The sequence below is a fragment of the Nyctereutes procyonoides genome, unplaced genomic scaffold, assembly GCF_905146905.1.
Source record: "Nyctereutes procyonoides isolate TBG_1078 unplaced genomic scaffold, NYPRO_anot_genome, whole genome shotgun sequence".
Classification (NCBI taxonomy): domain Eukaryota; kingdom Metazoa; phylum Chordata; class Mammalia; order Carnivora; family Canidae; genus Nyctereutes; species Nyctereutes procyonoides.
In genome coordinates, this window is record NW_026575049.1 from 20,412,361 (window position 1) to 20,436,358 (window position 23,998).

Here is a 23,998-nt window from a genome sequence, read left to right on the forward strand (position 1 = left end):
CCCCCCGCCCCGCCCCCTGTGCCCCCTCCCCGGGTCCCCTCGCCCCCCCGCCCCCCCCGCCGCCCTCCTCCCGGGGCCCCGCGGCCGTCCAGCGTACGGGGTGACGCAGCGCCGCCCACCCGCGCGCCCCGCCCGCCCCGCGCCTCCTCCTCCTCCTCCTCTCCTCCTCCTCCTCCTCCTCCGCCGCCGCCGCCGCCGCCGCCGCCGCCGCCGCCCGCTCCGGGGGCCCTAACGGTCCCGCGCCCCTCGGCGTGGCGCCGCGGCCGAGCAGGCGGTGCGGGCGGGCGGGCGGGCGGGCGCCGGCGGGATGGGGGCGGCGGAGCCGCTGCGCTCCGAGCTGTGGGTGAAGCGGCGGCGCTGCGCCGTGAGCCTGGACCCCGCGCGGGCGCTGCTGCGCTGGTGGCCGAGCCCGGGGCCCGGAGCCGGGGCGCCCGGCGCGGGTGAGCGTGGGGCCGGGGGGAGGCCCGGGGGAGGGGCAGGACCCGGGGGAGGCCGGGGGGGGGGGAGGCCGGGGGGGGGAGGCCCGGGGGGGCGGGGGCGGGGGCCCGGGCGCAGGGGCGAGGCGCGGCGCCGCGGACGGTCCCCTGGCGGGCGGTCCCCTGGCGGGCGGTCCCCTGGCGGCGGTCCCTGGCGGGCGGCCGGGGCTGCAGGGCGCAGGCGGCACCCAGGGACCCCTTCCGGACGACGCGGGGCCAGAGCCCGGGGCGGGCCTGCGGGCGGGGCGGGCGGGGCGAGGGCGCCGGCCGCCGCGTGGGGTCCAACGGGGGCCCTCGCGACTCGGAGACGTGCGACCTGGATGAAAGCGGCGGGACGCGCCCGGCCCGAGGGACCCCTTTGTCGGGGAAGGGGCTCCCCGCGCAGCTGGCCGCGGCTGGCCCCAGGCCGAGGAAGGCGATGCCATTTGCTCCTGGGGAGGAGCGGGGAGGACTCCGGAGGGCGGCGCCGGCCGCGGGGAGAGGGGAGCAGCCCGGGCCTGGCGCGCGTGGGTGTGCGCCGCTTCGTTCATTCGCCTTGTGCGAGTCTTTATAGGCGGCCTGTTGGGAGGCGGCGGTGGCACGGCGCCTGCCACGGTGGATGCTTCTCCCTGGAAGGCAGGCACAGGGGCGCTTGTGGGTCTGAGGAGGACACCGCGGCGGGTGGAGCCGAAAGCCCCACTTAGGTGGGTGCATCCGACGGGGCACCTGGAGGAACCCGCGCACACGGGAGAGAGATGGTGCAGCGGGTAGGACAGCGAGAGCCCTGGGACCGGCCAGGAGGTGGGGGGAGAGGAAAGGGGCCGGGGGCCTCCGGGGCAGGCGGCTGGGCTGGGACTTCTCCGTGAGTCCTCGGAGCCCCTGAGGGCTTTATCCAGCTCTGCTCTCCTGCGGGATCCCAGGAGAGAGCAGAGGAGGTGCAAGGAAGTGCAGTAGGGAGGCTGCCAGCACCCCCCCTCCCCCCCCCCCCCCCCCGGGGCAGGAGTCGGGTGAGGGGCGGGTCTGCTTGAAGAGAGTGAGGGTCACTACCACCAGGCTTGCAGTCTGCTGAAGTCACAGTGGGCGACGCAGGGATTTACAGTTTTAATTATTGGGGGTGGCTGTTGCAGAGGACAAGAGTCACTCCTGGGCAGAGTTTGGGATGCCTTTTAAACGCTTTGGGGACAGTTGGGGCACAGCTTCCTGACGCTGAGGTTGTGAGGCTCAGCGGGTTGGAGGAGGGGTGGGCAGAGCTGAAACGGAGGCGGGCCAAGGTCAAGGGTAGCCGGGGGCCCAGGACCAACACTTGGTTTCCTGCTTTGGGGTCACCAGAAGCAGTGTCGGAGGAGAGCCTACCCGCAGCTGCGTGTCTGAGAGTTTCCTCCTGTGTGATCTTGCTGAGGTCCCTTTGGGAGAAATGCCTTGCCTCAGACCTCCCCCTGGGCCTCCTGGCACCACCCACCAGGGTCGTAGTCGTCGTCATCGTCGCCGCCGTTGTTGTCGTCGTCCTCCTCCTCCTCCTCCTCCTCCTCCTCCTCCTCCTCCTCCTCCTCCTCCTCGTCTGCTCCTGCTGCAGTGAGTGGTGCCTGGCCTGGCCCCAAGGGCATTGAGCTGTTTTGTAAATCTCTGGGCTCAAGAATGGGGCACTTCTGTGCAGCCATCACGCTGCTGTTCTGTGTCATGTTCACACGCGACCCCTGCGGAGCAGCTGTTCCCATACCTTACAGCCAGGGCGACCCAGCTATGGAGAGAGTTTAAGTAACCGCGTCCCCCATGGTCTAAAGGCGAGCTTGGTGGGTCCCAAGCCAGCCATTGGCAGTGTGGCCTCCCGAGGGCCTCAGCACCGCTGGAACCCCGGATACACCCCACTCCTGTGGGCTGCCCCGTGGGAAGTCCATCCCTGCCTGCTTTCGGGTGGGCACCCTCCGCTGGCCACTACTGGTTTCCAGTCATCGGGCTCTGGGTGCTGCGTGGTGGCAGTGCCTGCTTTGGTCTGCTTGCTCCTGCTCCTGCTCGCTGCCTCGGCTGCCAGTCCCCTTCCTGAGATGGTGGTTTTGCTTTTGCAAACCACCTTGCAGGCTCCTTGGTGCGGGCTCTTTGGTGCAGGCTCATCTGGAGCTTCCTGGCGGGTATGCCAAGGGCTTGGTTCCCTCCCCAGAGAGGCCAGGGCTGCAGGAGCCCCGGCCAGTGGGCCTCCTCCTGGAAGAGTCCTGTTTTCATCGTCCCGTGTGCATTCCAGCACCGTGCAAAGCACTGGGTGAGCAGCACGGATCCGACTGCAGCAGCTCTTTGGGTCTCCCTCATTACCCTGCATCCCCAAAAAGAAGAAGGCCCATGGGAGAGGTTGGCATGCTGGAGGTCGGTAGGGTCAGCAGGGCCCACGTGGACCAGCCCACGGGACGTTTCGTTCAGTTAGCTCCCCGGGGACAGATGGGGAAGGTGTGCATCGCGTGTGCCTGTCACTGGAGGTCAGAGAAGGGAGCCGGGCCAGGGCTGCCGTGTGCACTGGGCGGGGTGCGGCCGCCCAGGTTATTCCATCTGACTCTCTCAGCTCGAGAACGTCACTCCTCTGTTTCCAGATGCAAGACCTGGAAGCCGTGAACCGACTGCTCACAGAGGCAAGAGACACGCACCCGGGAGCTATGTTTTTAATCCAGGCACGTGCTCTTTCTCCTGTGGGTCACTGTGCCGGGAATGTGGCTCAGGGCTGCAGGGCCAAGCTGGGACCAGGAATTGGGAGGGGCAGAGTCTTCTGGTCCCCGAGAGGGCCGCCCTGCCCGAGGATGCTGTGAGAGCGGGTGCGCCTGGGTGCCAGCCTGGTCGGAAGTGAGGCCCACTGAAAACAGGAAACCCGGCAGAGGCGTCCTGGGCCGGAGTGGGTCGGGCTAGCTGAACTTGAAACGAGCTGTAGCTGTGTCTGGGTTACATCCTCAGGCTCTGAAGGCCTTCTGTTAGGGTCGGGGTGGCAGGATTGTGCTTGCGTGTGCATGTGTGTGTGTCTGGGTCTGGGGGAGGCGGTGGTCACCGCTGCCCAGCCTCCACCCTCCCCTTCCTTCCAGCAGTCCCCCACCCCCAATGCCCCAGGCCTGGTGCTGAGCTGCTTGGCTGGGGCGCTGCTCTGTTTATGAGGGGTATCTCTGATACTGTCTGTGCAGTGCCAAGCAAAACATACAGGACATTTAAAATCTAGAAAACACAGAAAAGCAGGCACATAGAAATCACCCTGTGTCTCACCCTTTAGCAGTGAATACCGTGTGGTGTTTTTGTCTATGTAAACACACATGAAAGAAAAGCTAGGGAAACGTACTGCAGAATGTTTTCCACGGTACTATTTACTCACTTGAAACGTGCCTTTTTAAAAACAGCTTTAACGTCTGACGTTGGCTCAGGTCATGATCCCAGGTCCTGAGATCAAACCCAATCTCATCTCCTCTGGCATCTCATCCCCTTGCTCAGCGGGCAGGGAGCCTGCCTGTGCCTCCCCCTCTGCCCCTCCCTCCAGCACGGGCTCACTCTCAAACAGATAGATAAAATCTGTTTTTTTTTTTTTTTTTAAGATTTTATCTATTTATTCATGAGAGACACACAGAGGCAGAGACACAGGCAGAGGGAGAAGCAGGTTCCCTGAGGGGAGCCCGATGTAGGACTCGATCCCGAGACCCCGAGGTCATGACCTGAGCCGAAGGCAGATGCTCAACCACTGAGCCACCCAGGCATCCCAGATAAAATCTTAAAAAAAAAAAAAGTCAGCTTTATTGAGGTATGATTTGTATACAGCAAAATGCACACATTTTAAGGGTATAGTTTGGGGAGTTTTGAGAAATCTATGCACCTAAGCATCACCCCATCAAGATATAGGACGTTCGGGTCAGCCCAGAACCTTCCCCATGCTCCACCAACAGGGATGAATTTGACCTCTAATAGGATTTCCTGTAAGTGCAATCATGCAGTATGTGCCCTTGTCTCTGCCTTCTTTGTCTCAATCTTTTTGCGATTCATTGTGTATCTGTGGTTGGTTCTTCCTTGTCACGGAGTAATAGCGCATTGTATGAGAAAACCAGTGTGTTTATCCATTCACTTGATGGACTTGGGGACCATTTCCAGTGTTTGGCTGTGTGAATAAGGATGCTGATCACGTGTGTACAAGTCCTTGGGGCGGGGGAAGGCATATGCTTTTCTTTCTCTTGGATGATGTTTAGGAGTCAAAAGCTGGCATAGGAAAGCGCATGTCTTAAGACATGATTTTTCTTGGTTGTGCAGTATTTTGTGACATGATATGACAAATGCCCTTTTTAGTTATTCATGATATAAAAGTTCCTCAAAATCAGAATTGGATGGGTTGAAGATTTTCTTTTCTTTTCTTTTCTTTTTTTAAGATTTTATTTATTCATGAGAGACCGAGACACAGAGAGAGGCAGAGACACAGGAGGAGGGAGCAGCAGGTTCCATGTCGGGAGCCTGATGTGGGACTTGATCCCAAGACTCCAGGATCAGGCCCTGGGCCGAAGGCGGCACTAAACTGCTGAGCCACTAGGGCTACCCTGAAGATTTTCATGTAAGAATAAATTAGTACAAGAAAACAGAGGACAATTTATAATTTTGGAATGTGGGAAGACCTCACTAACCAGGATGGAATCAAGGAATAAAAGAAAAATCTAGATTATTTCAATAAAAATCTTTTTTTTAAAGATTTTATTTATTTATTCATGAGAGACACACACACAGAGAGAGAGAGAGAGAGAGAGAGGCAGAGACACAGGCAGAGGGAGAAGCTGGCTCCATGCAGGGAGCCCGATGTGGGACTCCATCCCGGGTCTCCAGGATCAGGCCCTGGGCCGAAGGTGGCACTAAACTGCTGAGCCACCTGGGCTGCCCAATATAAAAATCTTAACAATTTTTTGGTAAGACTATAATTTTAAAAAAATGAGAATGATATTTGCAACAAATATGACAGTCAAAGGGTTAAAATTACAAAAACATTTTAAACAGATAAAAATTGATCTAGGGGCACCTGGGTGGCACTGTTAGCTGAGCCTCAGGCCCTTGATATCAGCTCAGGTCACGATCTCGGGGTCCTGGGATGGCATGCCTCATCAGGCTCTGCACCACTGGCTACGGACCTGATTAAGATTCTCTCTTTCTCTCCCTCTGCCCCTCCCTCCTCCTCTTGTGTGCAGGCTCTCTCTCTCTCAAAAAAATTTTTTTTTATTTAAAAGATCCATTGCACAGAATACGTACAGGCCGTTCACAGAAGAACAGGATTCAAGGGTGGGTGACGAACGGCTGGGTGGATGCTGAAACCAAGCAGCATAAAGAGCAGAGCAGCTTGCGATGGGTGTGCGAGCTGCTTTGCTGGTTTGGAAAATTAATCTGGGAACGTTTTGAAACTGTTTTTAAAAAAGGATCTATTATTTGACTCACCATCTCATATCTGATCCTTAATCTCAGGGAAAACACTAGTACTTGAGGAACTGTCCTAGTTCAGAAGGTTCGTTTGCTGGTGTTTGTTCCGGCACTGCAGATGGTGTTTGCTTGCTTCTCTCCCGATTTCTCTTTCTTCTCCGACAGCGCAGGCTTGTGCACATGGACTTTCTTACGGGATGTGGTTGCTTTGTGCTTGGGTGTGCTGTTTCATGAACGAGCAGGTCGGGCCAGCGGAAGGCGGGCTCCCTACGGTCTTATGTGGACTTCACGGTCGGCGTGACTGGCCCGTGTGGACTTAATGCTTGCTCTGCCCAGACCTGCTCCTGAGCTCTGGTTCCAAGTTGGCAGTGACGTCTGATCCCGCGCCGGAGGCGCCAGCATCTCCGACTCGAGCCGCCCTGCAGCTTCCGCGCCCGGCTCCGGGCCCAGGGGTCACGCTGCTGCCCCGCCGCGTCTCCCGCCTCCTCTCGCCCGTTCCCACGGCCCGTGCTTCTCTTTCTCCGCGCACGGCTTCAGATGCCTCCTGCCGCCTCCCGCCCTGGCCTCTCTTTGCATCTTTCTTGCCTACTGTGTCACCTCCTTAGAAGACTCCTGTGATGCTTGAACCCCAGGTGGTGGGGTCAGAAGTCCGGGAAGCACCTTGAGCCCCTCTAAGGAAGCCCCGGTGCCACAGGCCCTGAGCGGGCAGCGCTGGGCGCAGCTGTACTGATGCTCTGCTGGAAAGTTCTTCTGCAGGTGCCACTCGCTGCCCCGGGGGCGTCCCGTTGCGGGTGCCTGGCTTGCACTCCGCCTCCCTGAGCTGGCCCCATGGTACCTGCCCCACCTGCCGCCTTCCAATTCACCCCGCTTCTGTGCCAGACTCTCCTGTTCCCGGGTTCAAATCCTACCCTCCTTCCAGGCCCAGCCCTGCTAGTACTTTGCCCTTCAGCAGACTTTGTCTTTTGCGTTTTGTATGGCTCTGTTTGCACTTCTTTGCTAGTTATTGCTCTGTGCTTTATGTTGTGAGTTTTGCTTTTGAAATTAAAAATTTTTAAAAGATTTATTTATTCATGAGAAACACAGAGGGAGGGAGGGAGAGACGCAGGCAGAGGGAGAAGCAGGCTCCAGGCAGGGAGCCCGATGTGGGACTCGATCCCGGGTCTCCAGGATCAGGCCCTGGGCTGAAGGCAGGCGCCAAACTGCTGAGCCACCCAGGCTGCCCTTAAATTAAATTTTAGAACGTTTTTGTCTTCTCTACCCTGCATTCTCTTGGGAGAGCAGAATCCAGTGTCAGTTCACCCCTTTCTCCAGGAGCCCCCCAAAGCCCCTGGCCAAGCAGCAGGGGAGAGGGCCTGTGGGCATTGTGCTCCCACAGCCCCTGCAGGGAGAGGTGGGAGAGGGGCTCCCAGGAATCTCTTGCTGGGTTTTTGCTATTAAACACCCCTGCTTTTCTCTGAAAGGGGAGTGGGTTTGAAACCACGGGGAGTAATTAGGAAGCGGAAGAAATTGTACAAAGCCAACAAATTCTCCACAATCCTGAAGGGTAACACCTCAAACCCTAAAGTGCCACGTGCCAAATGCCCACCTGGTATACGCTGCAGAAGTCCTGTTTGTGCCCTGTTCTGAAACCACAAGTAATGCAGGCAGATGACATAAAGCTATGACCTGCACACTCGGGTAGAGAGGAATCTCAGTGTATCGCCACAGGGAATAAATGGCAATCCTATCTACCTTTTTCAGAAAAGAATAGAATCTCCAGATTTGGGTAAGCGCCCCTGTAGGAAGAGGCACACAGCCTCTGTGGTCTTAGCAGATGTCGTAAAACAGCAGACACTCCTGTGGCGTCTCCTCAGGCGCTTGCCACCATTATTATCAGATTCCCTGATTTAGCAGTAGCCGAACATGCTCAGAAAAATTGTAATTTTTCTGAGGTCATTCAAGGTTAAGTTTTGTTACTCTAAAACATGCCCGCAAACATTTTCTTAAAGGGCTTGATAACAAATGTTTTAGGCTTTGTGGGTCACAATTCTTCAGCTCTGCTGTTTTAGCACAAAAGCAGCTACAGGCAGTATATAAATGAACTCATGTGGCTGTGTGCCAATAAAACTTTATTTATAAAAGCAGACAGCTGGCTGGATCTGGCCTGCAGCTTGCTGACCCTGCTCTAAATCATTATTTGTAGAGAGGGAATAACCATGTGATGTATTGTAAAAGCAGCTAATCCAGATGACTAAAAATATTTTGACCTTCAAAACAGGCAAGCAAACAAATCTGGTCATCTGGAAAAAACAATACTGCAATTTAGGAAACACACCCATTTGGGTTCTGGTCCCATCATGCGCTGGTGTGTAAGCAGAAAGCTCACGTTCCCTCTGAGGAAGAGCATATCCATTTGCAGATTGGGCTCAGGCATCAGAATTGGACCAGTTAATTTCTCTCTGACCAGTTTTCACACAAATCTGCCTACATCCCCCAAAGCGTGAAGTAACTTAATAATAAGAGGAATGCATTGGAGTGATGTGGCCTGTGGTGGTGTATGTTCCATAGGCACCTGGTAGAGTGTGTATTCTGCTGTTGTCGGAGAAATGTGATGGCTCCTGTTGGTTGATGATCGTGTTGGTTCTTAATATCCTTGCTGACCTGTCTAGCTGTTCTATTGATTGTTGAAGTCTCCAACTATAATTGTGGACTTCTCTATTTTGCCTTGCCTTGTAGTTGTATAAATTTTGGCTTTATGTATTTTCCTGCTCTGTTGTTTGATGCATACATGTTCAGGATTGCTCTCTCTTCATTTGGAGTTGATGCTTTTTCATTATGTAGTATCCATCTCTGTGGTAGTTTTCTTTGTTCTGAGGTCTACATTATCTGTTAACAAGCCACTCCTGCCAGCCTGCTTGCTTGGTTGCTTTCTTGCATGCTTGCTTTCAGAGAGAGAGCACACACATGCATGAGTGGAGGGGGAGGGGCAGAAGGAGAGGGAGAGAAAGAGTCTCCAGTAGACTCTGAGCTGCGTGCAGAGCCTGATGTGGAGCTTGATCTCATGACCCTGAGATTATGACCTGAGCTGAAATCAAGAATTGGACTTTTAACCAGCTGAGCCACCCAGGTGCCCCAACTCCTGCTTTCTTTTGATTAATGTTTGTGTGACATGTCTTTTTCATCCTTTTACTCTCTACTTGTTCCATTGTTAGATTTGAAGTAAGTTTAGATTACATATGGTTGAATCATGTTTTTAAATCTCTTTTTTTCTCACCATCACCTGCCTCCTGAGCACACAGAAGGCTCAGACTTTGACCCAGCATGTCAGGCCACACCATTGTGTTGTGGCACACTCCTGGCCGGTCCCATCTGCTCCTTCCTGCACAGGGCCCTGGTATATGACACAGTGTCGTGGAACAGAGCTGTGCCCTTGATTGTGAACTTGCTTTTGTTCTGGTCCAGTGTCAGGCCTCCTGGGTGTCTGCGGGGGAGCCTTGGAGAGGGGCATGCTCCGACCATCTTGATGCCACCCCATTTGTGTATGTGTGTGTGTGTGTGTGTGTGTGTGTGTATACTCACACACACGTGCCACCCTCATGACACATAGGAAGTCTCTCTCCCCTTGGATGCGTGGCCGATGTGTGCACTCAGGGTCATCCCGGAACTGGGAGTGGTAAAGCTGATTGACAGCAGACACTGTTTCTCAACTGAGTCATGATTGTGGAGGGAATTCACCTGAGCAGGTCATGATGGGGACTGAGGGCAGGGCATACAGAACAGACCCAACAAGGGAGACAACAGAAGGCAGGGCCCTTGCCATTGACCCTGGGTGGGTGTGTCCAGATCGCTGCAGAGCTGGTGGTCTCACTGGCGTCGCCTGTGACTTTCCTGGGATGTGATGGACATTTGGTCCTCACCTTTGCTGAAAGGTTAACTGCCTCTCAACACAAGTCACCCTCCTCACGAAGGGAAGCACGGGGAAGTACCCGTTGTCAGCAAAGCGCTTGAACTTTGAGCTGAGATTTGGCGGCAACATTTCATTCCATTTTTAGAAAGGACTTTGTTATATGAGAACATTTTTCTCAGTTGTAATGTTTGAACCAGTACCAGTGGCCCTTAAAATGGATTGCTTTATTGTTATTAGAAGACGTCATGATGAGCTTAAACACACAGAGGTGTGTCTCAGTCCATCTGAGGTCTGATGGGCAGAGTGGGTGAGGCTGGGGCAGCCAGCGCCTTTGGCTCACGTGAGCCGCATTCTAAGAATTATTTATAAAATGAGCAAAACCTAACAAAATGACCTGCCCTGCTATAGTATTTATAAGGAGATCCATACAAATGAAAGTGGAAGTCCTTCAAAATTAAAGATACGCGTGCAAGTGCACACAGTTTGCTGTACGGTTTGTGGCTGTTCCTGCACACCGCCCGTGGCCTGTCTCGGGCCCTGGCATTGAGGTGGGCCCTTCGGGACCAGGTGCAGGCAGAGCAGGGACGCCTGAGAGGAGTATGTTTTGGTCGATGGGCCAGAGCTGGTCCTGGGCCTGCTGCTCACTGTCGGTGGCCTGGGTGAGGTCTCTGACTTCCCGGAGATTGGAGACGTGTGAAGTCTCCTGTTGAGTCCGTCTGTACAGCGAGGATCCTACTTACCCTGGAGTTGTTGTGAGGATTGTATGCACTTACAGATGTAGATGTAGCACAGACCTGCACTCACCAGGGCCAGACTTGCTGCTCTCACCACGCTCCCAGCATAGAGCCAGCGCATCAGCTTTACACGGTGCGAGCACGTGGGGCCCCCCGAGGACGCACAGGCGACCCTGGACACCACAGGCAGAGCCGTCCTCAGGGAGCTGGGACCTAGCAGGGAGGCAGAAAAATGACGACGTGTGTGCATGTGTGTGTGTGTGTGCGCACTGTGATCACAGAGGGAGCCCGTGTGCTGAGGAGGAGGCTGGGAAGGAGGAGACCCTGGGTGAGGCAGGTAGCGGGTACGCATGTGTGGGGGGGTGTGTATGTGATGTGTGTGTGCCTGGTGTGTGTGTGTCTGGCGGGATGTGCAGTATGCACATGGGTGTCTGCTAGTGTGTCTGAGGGGTGGCAGTGGGCTCCATGTGACTGTGGCTAGAACTTCCTTTACACGCCAGCAGGTCCTGTAGGGGCTGCACGTCCCGGCGGCACCTGATAAATTCATTCCGCGCTACTTTGGGATCCATAGTGCATTGGATACGTGGTGGAATTTATCATCGGGAGAGGAGTGGTCAGAGTGAGTGTCGCATTTGAGATCAGTTTATAAAATGTTTAACGGTGTAAAATAAAAATATCGAGTATTGAAAATGTATGGTTTTCTTTCTCCAATTTGGTTGAAAATGTGCCTTTTCTCCTGTATTTTTCTTTACTTTGCATTTGCTTAGTTTTTACAGCATCGTAAATGTTGACACTCTTTAAAATTTCAATTCTAAGCTTCAACTCCGTTGCCCTAAGCTAGACGCATTGCCCACATGGTGACAGCGCCGGGACAGGAGGCAGGTTCGTGTCGTGGGCAGGGGAAGGAAAGGAAGAAAGGCTCGCCGCGGACCTGGGTGTCCTCCCACCCTGTGCTCTCCCCCGGCCCCGTTGTCCTGCTGTCTGTTCGCCCCTGGCCCGCAGCGATCGTCTAGGTGCCATGACCTGCCACCATACCGCCCCGGCGTCCCCTTTGAACACAGGCGGCCCTTCTTGCACTTGGGCCCTCCCTTGCCCGTACCTGACCCTGGACGTGACCGTGCCGATCCACGGCGGGAGTGTCGTCCATCCGAGCAGCGCGTCTCCCGGGTCTGTGTTGATGGCCAGCTGGGCCTGAACAGCTGTTCTCCGGGCTTCGGTGCCTGGGAAGGGGGTGACACCGTATTTCTGCGCTGGATTCCAAGTCAGGCCTTTTCAAGACCAGGAGTCGCGGAAACCGTAGCCAGGTGAAGAGAAGGAGTGGCCGGAGGGAGGGCTGCGTGTCCCGGAGGGCACGCCGGGGGAGCAACAGGTGAAGGTGAGCCCGGAGCCAGCCGGCCACGGCCTCCCGACGCGCGTGGGGCCACCCAGTGCGCTGTTTGTGGGCCCTCAGGGTGAAAGGTTTTCTTAAATATCGAAGCCTGACCGGTGTCGGTTGGGCCAAGCCCGGGAGGGAACGCACGTTCTCGCAGCTCCGCTGACTCGCCCGGCAGGTCGTAGGCGTCTTTTCAGATGCCGGCTTTTGAGTTGCTGCGTGGCGGCCCTGAGCTCCAGCGTCCCCAGCAGGTGCCCGGCTCCCGGGGAGCGTGCCCGGACAGCGTGTACCTTGTTTAAAACTTTTTTTGTCTGGTTGTGTAGTGACATATTCTTGAGAAATTCAGTTTGAGGACACAGGAAATTATATATATATATATATATATATATATATATATATATATATATATATAAATTTTTATTTATGATAGTCACAGACACAGAGAGAGAGAGAGAGAGGCAGAGACATAGGCAGAGGGAGAAGCAGGCTCCATGCACCGGGAGCCCGACGTGGGACTCGATCCCGGGTCTCCAGGATCGCACCCTGGGCCAAACGCAGGCACCAAACCACTGCGCCACCCAGGGATCCCAGGAAATTATATTGATACGAGTTATGGTCAAAGCCATCGGATTTCTTGATGGTTTTGTGAACATTCCATCACCGTCTGAAGCAGGGGGCTGCGAGGTCAGCCAAGGCCGGGGGCCTGGGGAGCTGGAGTGAGGTGAGGGGACAGAGCGGGGCTGGTGGGACCAGGTGGCCAAAATCACAGCGTGTCCTATGGAGAAGTCATGGGTCTGTGTGGCAGCCCAGCGCCCCCCCAGGGTGGGGAGCAGGTGGACAGTGGAGGTCAGAGGTCAGGGCGATGAGCAGGAGCAGGTGACCACGTGGCGGGGCCCGCTCTTCCAGGAGCCAGCAGACCCTCCCCCAGCTCTGCATGCACACACGTGAGCACACAACAGATACACACCCACACCCAGAGCCCCGAGAGGGTTCCCATGGCCGAGGAGCCGGGGAAGAATGGGCAGGGCGATCTGTCGGCATGCGGCAGCTCAGAGAGTGTCAGGTGGCATCGGGATGTGTGATGCTCCATCAACCTCTCTCATCTTGTTTGGAGACCCCCCCACGCACCCCATTCAAGGCAGGGCTCCCTGAGCTGGGACGTGCTGGCTTTCCAGCGCTCCCCTCTCAGGGTGGCTGTGGCCCCAGCAGCCGGGTTAGGTCACAACTTCCGTCCTGTTTCAGGGGTGGCGTCACCACCGTCTCAGGAGTTCTTAGAATCACCAATAGAAAGGTCATTTTAGCGTAGTATTTCAGCATCGTAGAGAGGCTTTGTAAACGGTACCAGTGACATCGTGAATCTCTACAAGGCTGTTTTAGGATTTGGCTGAACTTGGGATGAAAATCTTGAAGTTCCATTGGGGGCATCTGTGCTTATTTACTCCAACAGACGTTTAGAGTGTTTGCTGTATGAGGGCTGTTGTGCAGGCGTGGGGATGAGACTGGGGGATGCTCCGGGGGGAGCGGGGACAGCGCTCTGGGGCTCGCACCCCAGGCTCCTGCAACGCTTTGCCGGGAGGTGGGTGGTGGGAAGGGCTCTGAAGCTGCCCCCCAGCCTGGGGTGTTGCCAACCTGCGTGGTGAGCAGCAGGGTGTCCCAGCACCATCCAGGCACCTCCCAACACAGTGGGAGAGGCCACGAAAGATTGTGACACATTTGCCTCTGCGTGCACTGGGAGAGGGGGAGGGATGATTGTGCACGGTGGGGGGGGGGGGTCGGGCTGGGGGTGGAGGGAAGAAAGGCAGGGCTCCTGGGAGGATGGTGGGCAGATGCTGCAGGGAAGAATGTCTCTGGAAAGGGGCAGCACACTAGAAAGGATGGGTTTGGATTTTTTTTTTTTTTAAGATTTTATTTATTCGGGCAGCCCCGGTGGCGCAGCGGTTTGGTGCCGACTGCGACCCGGGGTGTGATCCTGGAGACCTGGGATCGAGTCCCACGTTGGGTTCCCTGCGTGGAGCCTGCTTCTCCCTCTGCCTGTGTCTCTGCCTCTCTCTCTCTCTGTGTGTCTCAATAAATAAATAAAATCTAAAAAAAAAATATTTTATTTATTCATGAGAGACACACAGAGAGAGAGGCAGAGATATAGGCAGAGGGAGAAGCAGGCTCCCTGCGGGGAGCCTGACGTGGGACTCGATCCCGGGACCCTGGGGTCACGCCCTGGGCTGATAGCAGGTGCAAAACCACTGAGCCACCCAGGGGTCCCCTGGGTTTGGATTTAGCAGGTTGGGCATGAGGCACCCATGGGACAGGCACACGTGTACGTGGGACCTGGCGGTCTCTGATGTGGGAGGGTACTGGGGGGGCCTGCCTTTCCTCTGCACCCCTGGGGTGGCCTTAGTTTACTTCTGTGTTTTCTGTTTAAACAACAGGTCGCTAAGCACAGTGATGCCCCAGGGCAGTGGTTCTCTACTGGGGCCGGTGCTCCCAGGAGACCCTGGCCAACGCCTGCAATGTTGGGGGTGCCCTGGGCATTTGCGGGGGAGCCCGGGGTGCTGCTCAGATCCAGCAGTGGCCGGACGGCCGCAGCACAAGAGGTGCCTGAAGGCCCTGGGCGCAGGAAGCTTTGTGGCTTCCAGCCTTGTCGTGTCCGTGGGGGTACCTGCCGATCCCAGAAGCCTGCTCCCCTTGAGAGCTTTCAGGAGGAGGTGTCAGGTGGTTACTTTTATAAGGTGAGAGGTGACTCCTGTGAGCCTGGGCCACTGCTCCGGGGCCGCAATCAGCTCGAAGGATGCGGTGATGAGGAGTAAGATCGGGGGTGAGTCTACCCGAGGGGTGCTCGGGGCGTCACAGGCCCAGCTCAGGCGGGACTGCGCCCCTGATGGGGGGCTGGGGGGCGGCCGGGCTGGAGGGTGGGCCAGCCTGAGCCCTGGGCCCCCACGTCCTTGCCTGGCTGGTCCCGCCGGGGTGTGTTGCTGCCAACGACTTGGCTGCCAGCCAGGTCCACTCCGGCCTGGAAGTGACCTTTGCTCAAGGCAGGACCTCTGACCTCTCTTCTCACCGCCTGCTCTTTTACAGACGGTTCTTTTTTGTTCTAGCCTCTCGTGCAGTGCGAGACGAGGCAAAATGCAGGCAAACTGTAGAGACGCTAGGCTAATCTCGGGTAGAAGTGAATGTGCCCTCCACCTGGTCCCTACCGTTAACTCTGTGCAAGGCATCCCTCCGTTTCCTGGTCCAGGGCTAATGCTCAGCGTGTCCAGCAGGTGGAGGCTGCCCGCACCGGGCCGCTGTGATTCCCCCCGGGCTCCCCTCGGAGCAGACTGGGGGAAGTGGGGGACGCTCTGTGTCCTGTGGGCCTTGCGGGCATCTCCTCGTTCTTGGTGGAGCTCTTCGCCTCCTAGAGATGGGAGTTTGGAGGAAGAGGGCCTCCTGCTCTTGAGCTGCACATGTGCAGTGAACTGGAGAGGAAACGAGTGCCCGGGCCCTGGAGGCTGGTCCTCCGCTGAGCGCAGACGAGGGGGACAGAGGGGAGGACCCCTCTGACCCCCGACCTTAGGTAACTTCCTGAGATCCGTGTTAGCGTGACACCATCATCTGCATGCACGGTTGTGAAATGCAGGCTCAGCCAGTGGCTCAGGTGCTCCCCCACCCCCGGCCAGCTGAGCCCCCTCCGCATCCCCGTCCGCGTCCCCGTCCAGCAAGCCCTGCTTCCTGTGCTCCCACGAGGGGCAGCCCCAGGCCGGGCCCTGCACTCTGTTCCTGCCAGTCCTCAGGGAGAGGGGTTTTCTCCTCCCTGCCCATCTCTGTCCCTCTTGGGAGAGGCCAGTTCTGTGTCTTCCCGCATACGTGCTCCGTGGGAAGTGATGCGGGTGTGGAATAGTACGTCCTGCTTGCACACGCTGGTCTTGTCTCACCCGAGGACCAGCGAGGGCTGGTGTAGGCTGAAGGGAGCGGGAGCCGCGGAGGTTCGCCCCAGAGCCCCTCCCTGTGTCTTGTCCCTCGTCCCGTCCTGTCCCCCACGTTTCAGTTACCCAGGGGCAGACCGAGGCAGACCAGGCCTCCCTCCGCCCAGAGCCTCTGAGCTCCCGCTCACCGGTGGAGGCTCCCCCGGGCCTGCGTCTCTCTGTCCCTCCGTCCCGGCCTTCCATCCCGGTCCCTCCCTGGGCTCCTGCTTCTCGGCCAGGACACCTTCTGAGCAGCATCTGGCCCCACTCCAGTCCCTGCCCTGACCCTGAGCCCATCCCCACCGCGTCCAGCCCTGCACTGTCATCCTGACATCAGCTCGATGTGCTCCCTCTGTGACAGTTTCCCCCAGAAGGTGTGGGCAGGCGGGACTGGGTCTGCGGTGGGGACGGGGTCCGGCGCCCGGGGAGTACCCGAGTGAGCGGAGGCTGCAGGGGTCCCAGAGGCCTAGTCCCCTCACGGCTGTGTGCGATGAAACGGATTCAGGGGACCACCCGGGGGCGCTCGGGCACTGGCGCAGCAGGCGGGGGTGGCATCGGGACATCTCATGTGTCCCCCTTCGGTTTGGAGGCTGTCAGGCCAGCTAGCACGGGTAGGAATTATTAACGTGCAGACTGTCTCTCAGGTAGGTTATCCTGTGAGTCAGGTGTGACTGTTGTCTTCACCTCTTACACGGTTTTTTAAGCCGCACTGTGTGAGTACTGAGAAGCGCAGCCCTCCTAGTTATTGTAATATCATCTCCACTGTTTCTCATCAGGCAGGCCCAAGTGTGGTAGTGACCCCCCGGGGGCCTGGGGGATCCTGACGCCTATTCTCCACCGTCTGAGATCTCCGAGATCTCCCTGTGAGTGTTTGATCCCTGACTCCTCCCACCGCACTCCTGAACCATCCCTGCGGTGAGCCTGGCCTGCCACCGGGACAGACACCTGGCATCTCCTGCAGGAGGCGGGCCAGGGGGAGGAGGGGTGCCAGGATACATTGGTGTGGACTTGGCGGGGCTCAAAGGAGGCAGGCCAGCACCCCCGGGATTGGGATTGAGGAGGCTGTGGGATGGGAGCTGGTGGCAGGGAGCCTGCGGGGCTGGCAGCAGTGGGCGGGGGGGGGGGTGTAGATGGGCACCCAGGAGGGAGGGAGAAGATGGGTGCTCAGGAGGGAGTGAGAGGACAGGCGCCCAGGAGGGAGGCCGCGGTGAGGGGCTTGGCTGAGGGCAGGGTGCCCAACAGCAGGGCCCTGAGCCACCCTGGCCACAGACACCTGGTGCATGGGAGCCCACACCGCCCTCCGAGGCCCACTTCTGGTTCCTCTGCAAAAGGCTCTCTTCCCCTGACCTGGCCACATCTGGCCTGGCGGGACCACCCTCCCGGCCCATTGAGGCCCGTTAAGGCCAGGGCCATCGGCATGCTGGCTTCCCCGTCTTAGAACTTGGCCTCCACAGGCAGTGACTTCAAAACGATGACGTGGAGTTGCTGAAGTGCCACAGCAGGAGTTTTCCATGAGCTGCTACAAAAATAGAGCGCTTTGGCCCCGTTGCAGGTCTTATAGCCAACTTGGGACTAAACCACAAATTATAACGCTCTTCTGTGTAAAAACAGATCGTAAATCCTAACAGCAGTTCGCAGATGCGCTTCCGGGAGGCAGCCGGTGCAGAGGGGGCTCGATGTCCTGGGTCTCACTCCGTGCCCCCCAGGCTCCGGGTTTAGTTACCACCTGCCAGCTCCCACCCCCAGCTGGGTACAAGCACAGCAGCTCCACGGGGCGGCCTCCTCCTGGGTTTCCCTGCAGTGCGCAACATGGACTGCTATCCTCCCCCAGGCCCTTGCAGGCCTTAACCTCCCACATCTGTCCGGACCCCCCAGGCCTTTCCAGAGCCCCTGGCCACCCCTGGCCTCCGCCTCGGTGGGGAGCACACCCAGCAGCCCTGGGTCCTGCTCGTCCGGGACGCACCGTGTGCTTCCTTCCCACTTGGATCCCCGAGGCAGACTGAGGACAGATGCTGCGTCTTGAACACCTTCCCCCAAACTTAACACAGTATCTGGCCCGAGGAGTCAGCTGAGCGGGTCATTTGAGAGGTTGGCAGTCTCTGAGGTTGGTGACTGTGGGATAAAACAGCCCGTCTTCCGATAACACGGAGTTTCCAAATTCATTTAGTTCTGCATTTAAAACTACGAGTGATTGCTTTTTTTTTTTTTTTTTTTTTTTTACTTTTGGATTCCTAAGGAGAATATTAAAGCAGACCGGTCCCAGCGTCGTAGAATGCACTTCCTGTGTTCATGTGGCCTCTGTGAAGTGCATGTGACGCATGTGACGTGGTCTTTACAGATGCCTGCTCGGTGCCTATCTCGGAGATTATCACCGTGGAAGAGACGGACACTCGTGGGAAGCACTACGGCAGCGGGAAATGGCAAAAGATGGAGAAGCCCTTCGCTTTCACAGGTGAAGATGCAAAATCCCTCCCCGTCTTCACTCATCTCACAAAGATTTGAGTGAAAGGCGACCTTTTCATCACCTGTTTGACAAGCTCAGTGTTTCTTTCCTTTTTTTTTTTTTTTAATTTTTAGAAACTGCCTTCTATGATTTTTTTCCAGGATATACTTTTAGCTGATGTTTTGATCATCTGGTTTCTTACTTTGTTTTTTCTTTTGTTTTTTTTAAACATTGGTTAAAATAACTGAGAAATAGGTCTTTCTCCTAATGTCTGGGAAGTCCCTGGGTCGGCAGGAGGCAGGAGGGGCGCGGGGTGCGGGCTGTGCCCTGACCTGCTGCCCGGTCTGTCTCTGCAGTGCACTGTGTGAAGAGAGCCCGACGCCACCGCTGGAAGTGGGCGCAGGTGACCTTCTGCTGTGCTGAGGAGCCGCTGTGTCACCTGTGGCTGCAGACCCTGCAGGAGCTGCTGGACAAGCTCAGTACGTGCGTGTGTCTGTGCTCCTGGAAAGCGTGTGTGCTCTGGCCTTTGCTGTTTCTCCTGCCTTCTGCACAGCTGCCTGTAACCAAGTGCAGCGCAAATCCGTGTGACTTTTAAAACTTTACCAACGTACAGGGTAGAGGACCAGCCTAGCAGAGTGTGCTGTCCCCACCGTGGCCTCGCGGGCGGGGTGTCTTGGGGCTGCGAGATGAGGCCCAGGTCCCTTGGCTGCTGAGCCTTGGTTTCTATTTCTGGGAAGCAGGGATGGGGACACCTGTAATTCAGGTGAACGTGGGGAGCAAGCCAGGGAACGGGGGTGGGGCACGCCTCCAAACATCTGGGGTGAGCCCCCAGGTGCGGATGGGTTGCTGGGTAACGGGAGTCTCTGCCGCTCCGTGGGAGATGGTCTGTGTCTGGAATCCTGTTTCGCACTCTTCGGTTATAATCTCAAGACATAATCTGGTCAATTCAGCACAAGCTTTAACCATAGTATGGAAACAGCATGCGAGGGGGGTGGTTTTCGGTCTTTTTCAATTAATTTGGCATCTGGATCAAAAAAGTGCATTATAACTTATTTGAAGGCAGTATTGCCCAGACACCAGCTCTGATACGCGTCCTCGCTCCAGAAGGCTCACCTCTGCGTCTTGTTTGGGCGGCAGGACACGTGCTTCTGTGTTTTACCACCTCATCCCGTGGGACACGGTGCTCCTTACGTGCCCAGGGCGTGGCTGCCGACGTCACCTCGCCTGACGCACCGTGGGCGCTCTGTCCCGCATGTCCCTCCTGACTTCTGTGCGAGTCTGCCCAGGAGACTGCCTTCATCTCTCGGCCTCCTCCTCGTCCTCACCTGCTCCTTTCCTGCCCCCAGCCCTCGGCCCCACCCCATCACTGCCTTGAGAATTTGTGTCACTGCCTTGAGAATTTGTGTCTTGAGATTCTGGCTCTGAACCTGCCCCCCGTTAAATCGTGGAGGTTTACTTTCCACCTAACTGCTCTGTAGTTTGAACTCTGTGTTGTGTGTTTAATGCCTGTGCTAAGTAGCATAGACCCAGGCAAGCGCCCCAATCCCGAGCGGGCAGCCCCGGGAGCAGTCACACACTGGGGGCTCCCGAGTGACCAGCATCCACACCCAGAAACAGAACATCGCCGGGCCCTGCAGTCCTCTGCCTAGCTCCTGAACAACTGGTGCTTCCTTTTGTGCTTCGTACTTATGCGATTATACCACAGAAGCTCCTGTGTCTGGCTTTTCGGGTCAACGTTGTGGTTGTGGAGCTTATCCATGTCACGGTGTTTGGTGTCGGCCGCCCGTCCTGTTGGTGGCATGGTCCTCCACCCGCGACGTGGGTGTGTCTGCGTTGCTGTTCACGGTCATGGGGACAGCTCCCTGCTGCGGGCTGTTACACACAGTGCCATTCTGAACATTCTGGTACATGCCTTGTGCTGGACGCATGCTTGTTCTCTTGGCTGTGTGCATGGGAGTAGACTGGCTGGGGCACATGGCCTGCGTGCATTCAACCTCGTAGGCGCCGTCAGACTGTCCTCCAAACCGGCAGGGCCAGCAGCACTCCCACCAGCAGGGTAGCAGAGTTCTGGTTGCCCCGCATCTTGCTCACGCCCTACAAGTTGTAGCTGTCCTGATGGGTGTTAGTAGTCTTGCCCTGTTAATTTGCATTTCCCTGATGGCAACTGAAGCTGAGAAATCCGTTCCTATGTTTATGGCCATTTGGAAATCCTCTTTTGTAAGGAGCCTGTTCAAGTCTTCTGTCCATTTTTCTGTTGTCTTAATGTTACATAGATATTCTTTGCATATTATGGATCCAGATCTTTTATTGGATTTACGAATTGCGGGTAACTTCTCTCGTTCTGTGGTTTGCCTTTTGACTCTTGGTGTCTGCTGATGAACAGACATCCTTGACTTCAGTGTAGTTCTGTTTCTCTCTCTCTTTTTCCCTCTAGTTTAATTTGGGTCCTATTTGACATCTTTGTCTACTCCAGGGCCATAAAGATATTTTCTCCTCAAAACTTTGTTTTACCTTTCACATTTAGACCCTCAGTCCATCCGGAGTTGTTTTTTGTGCGTAGCGTAGGGTGAGGGGTCAAGGGTTATTTGAATAGAGGTTCCTGCTCGACCCCCTGCTGTCGATGGGAAGGACAGTCCTTTCCCGGCTGCTCTGCAAGGCCACTATGTTGATCTTCGCTTACTGCTTCTGTGTAGAACTTGGATTGAATTTCACTCAGCATCCAATAACTTTGCTAAATTCACTTATTCATTTCAATAGATTGATGATTCTTCTGGATTTTCTTTGAGAGAATCATATCACCTGGGAATAATGACACTCCTGTTTCATGCATCTTCTTTTTCTTTCTTGACACTTCTCCCCTGTGTGGGTCCCAGCAGGGAAGGTCGTCTCAGTCCTGCTCTCAGGGGGCGATTTCCAACATTTCACTGTCAAGAATGATATTTCTTGGGTTTTTAATAGATTAAAAGAACATATTAAGGGGACAGCTGGCAGAGCAGGTCTCTTGATCTTAAGATTGGAGTTCAAGCCCCACGCTGGGTGGAGAGATTACTTAAAAAATAAAAATGAATAAAAATTGTAAAATGAGGAAAAAAACATATTAGGGAAGATCTTTTCTAATTCCTAGCTTTCTAGACTTTGTTTTTTTTCTCAAAGCATGGCTGATTGTTGAATTTGACAAATGCTTTTTGCATCTCTCGAGGCACTGGTGTGATTGTCTTCTTTCTGAGTTAATGTGTTAAGAACATTGGTTTCTCTTGTGTAAAAGCCGTTGTATTCCCATGGAACCCACTTGGGCATGACCTGTCAACTCTTTTTACGTATTTCTGGAGTTGACTGCTGATTCTTTGTTTGGGATTTCTGCGCCTTGGCTCAGGGGAGAAATAGGGCCATGCGTGAGTCTCTGGCAGCGTCCTTGTCTGGTTCTGCTATCAGGTGTTCGTGGCCCCATGTGGGAGCTAAGGGGTGCTCCTTCCTTCTGTTCTGGGGAAGCGTTTGTATGGTATCGGGGCTGTGGTTTTCCTTAAATCCCTGGAGGCAAGTCTTTGTGAGGTTTTCGTCAATGACTTTGGTTTCTTCATTAAGTATCAGAGAACTCAGATTTCTTGTTGCTTCCGCCAGCTTTGGTAAATTGTATTTTTTGAGAAAATCTGTCCATTCATCCAAGTTTACAAATTCATTTTTAAGAAGTCCTTTCACTTTCCTTGTAATATGTGCAGACTCTGGAGTCCTGTCCCCTTTCTCATTCCTGATAATTAGTGATTTGTCTTCTCTCCCTTGGTCTGTAGCAGCTTTATGAGGGAATTGTCAATTTTATGAATCTTTTCAAAGAACCAGCTTTCAGCTTTGTTGATTTTCTCTGCCGTACCTTCCCCTCAGCATTTTATTATGAAGGTTTTAAGCATACAGAAAAATTGCAAGAACTGTACCAGAAGCACACATTCCCACCGCCTAGATTCTGCAGCGGTTGATGGTTTGCAGCCTCTGCTTTGTCAGCATCTGTGTCTCTATCTGTTTTTTAATTGTGCTCTTTGCTGAGTTTCAGAGTAAGTCCCGGATGTGGGGTCCTTCACCTTTTTTTTTTTTTTAAGATTTTATTTATTTATTCATGAGAGACAGAGAGAGAGAGAGGCAGAGACACAGGCCAAGGGAGAAGCAGGCTCCCTGCGGGGAACCCGACGTGGACCTGATCCTGGATCCCAGGATCACGCCCTGAGCCGAAGGCAGATGCCCAACCGCTGAGCCACCCAGGCGTCCCATGGGGTGCTTCACCTTTAAACACCTCACAGGCACCTCATGAGCTAGAGAGTTCTGAGCTAGAACTCCCGTGCGGTGGGGTGGACAGATCGTGAATTGAAATCAGTGGTGCTGGACATACACCCGCACAGCTGTGTTGCCCAACCCCTGGGAGACTTTTCTCAGGATCCTTCCTGTCAGTGCAGGGACAGCCACCAACCACGTGGATGGAATCACAGCACCGCGGCCCCTTCGAAGAGTGCTTTTAGGCTTTGAGATGGATGCGTGTTGGTTCGTACACCAGTACTTTGTGCTTTTTTTATTGCCGAATAATACTCCATCGCGTAGCTAGACCACATCTGCTGCGTCAGCCTCCAGACATTCGGGGTGCCTTCTCTCTGGGGCTGTCGTGAATGGCACTGCTGTGAACTTCCACATGCAGGATTTTGCCTGGATTTAGGTTTTCAGTGTTCTTGGGTGTATACTTTCTTGCAACTTTTATTGATTTGTTCCTTAAAGTTTTTTTTTTTTTTTTTGAGTATCAGAATCAATTTGAAGTGGCCTCAACAGAAATGTAGGAGTTCCTGTAAGAACATAGGTGTGATGAGAAAATAGGAACATAGGAGTTCTCTGCAGGGAACTGAACCGGGGGCTGGGGTCTGTCCGCATCTCACGGTCCATCTGTCTCTCCATCCATCCCCGTGTCGGCCTCTGGCTGTGCCTGTCTGTCTGTCTCTTCCTGTTCTCTGCAGATTCATGTTCCTTCAATCGAGGAAGGCGAGGCTGTTCCCACCTTCCAGAGTCACATTCGTAGGATGCTTCCTCGGGAGCCAGCATCCGTCTCAGGCAGTATCGTAAGCCTGGGGCTGCTCACGCAGCCGCTGGTAGATAGACAAAGCTCCTGCCTGTTCACACAGGCTGTCGCTTCCCTCTCCATCGACGAGGAAGCTCCGTAGCACCGTTCCGTAACTGAAACACACTTTTTACCGGGTGATACCACGTAGAGTTCTCAAACCACAGCGGTTTGGTTTTGTTCAGTAACATGATCCTTCATGTTGAGTATTTGTTGCATCCACTGTGACTTACACGTTGTTGTTGTTTCATAGCATCAAGACCAAAGCATCTACTGGTGTTTATTAACCCATTTGGCGGGAAAGGACAAGGCAAGCGGATATATGAGAGGAAAGTGGCCCCGTTGTTTACGCTAGCCTCCATCACCACCGAAATAATCGGTAATGTATAAATTCTCTGTTAAATATATGGGACTAAATTTGAGAATGATTCAAGTGTGGTCACTGGACAAGACTTTCATCTTACAAGATTATTTTAAGCAAGGTGAAATGTGTCGTTTTATTTTTTATTATTTGTTTTTTAAGATTTTATTTATTCATGAGAGACACAGAGAGGCAGAGACACAGGCAGAGGGAGAAGCAGGCTCCATGCAGGGAGCCCGATGTGGGACTCGATCCCAGGACCCCAGGATCACGCCCTGGGCCGAAGGTAGACGCTCAACCACGGAGCCCCCCAGGTGTCCTGA

At 55.1% G+C, this 23,998-nt stretch overlaps 1 protein-coding gene across 2 annotated transcripts in view; it reads left to right on the forward strand.

Moving 5' to 3' along the window:
- The first annotated feature begins 292 nt into the window (after positions 1-292).
- The window catches only part of CERK (ceramide kinase), a 41,432-nt gene continuing 17,726 nt past the window's right edge, over positions 293-23,998 (forward strand). Inside the window, exons 1-4 of one of the 2 annotated variants that reach the window (XM_055327977.1) lie at positions 293-440; positions 18,124-18,237; positions 18,585-18,707; positions 23,568-23,693. In XM_055327977.1, coding sequence (XP_055183952.1) covers positions 308-440; positions 18,124-18,237; positions 18,585-18,707; positions 23,568-23,693 — 496 coding nt within the window. In that variant the 5' untranslated portion in view covers positions 293-307. Of the gene's footprint in view, positions 441-862; positions 1,160-18,123; positions 18,238-18,584; positions 18,708-23,567; positions 23,694-23,998 lie in introns of those variants that run through there. The other variant, XM_055327979.1, reaches the window with a different exon arrangement.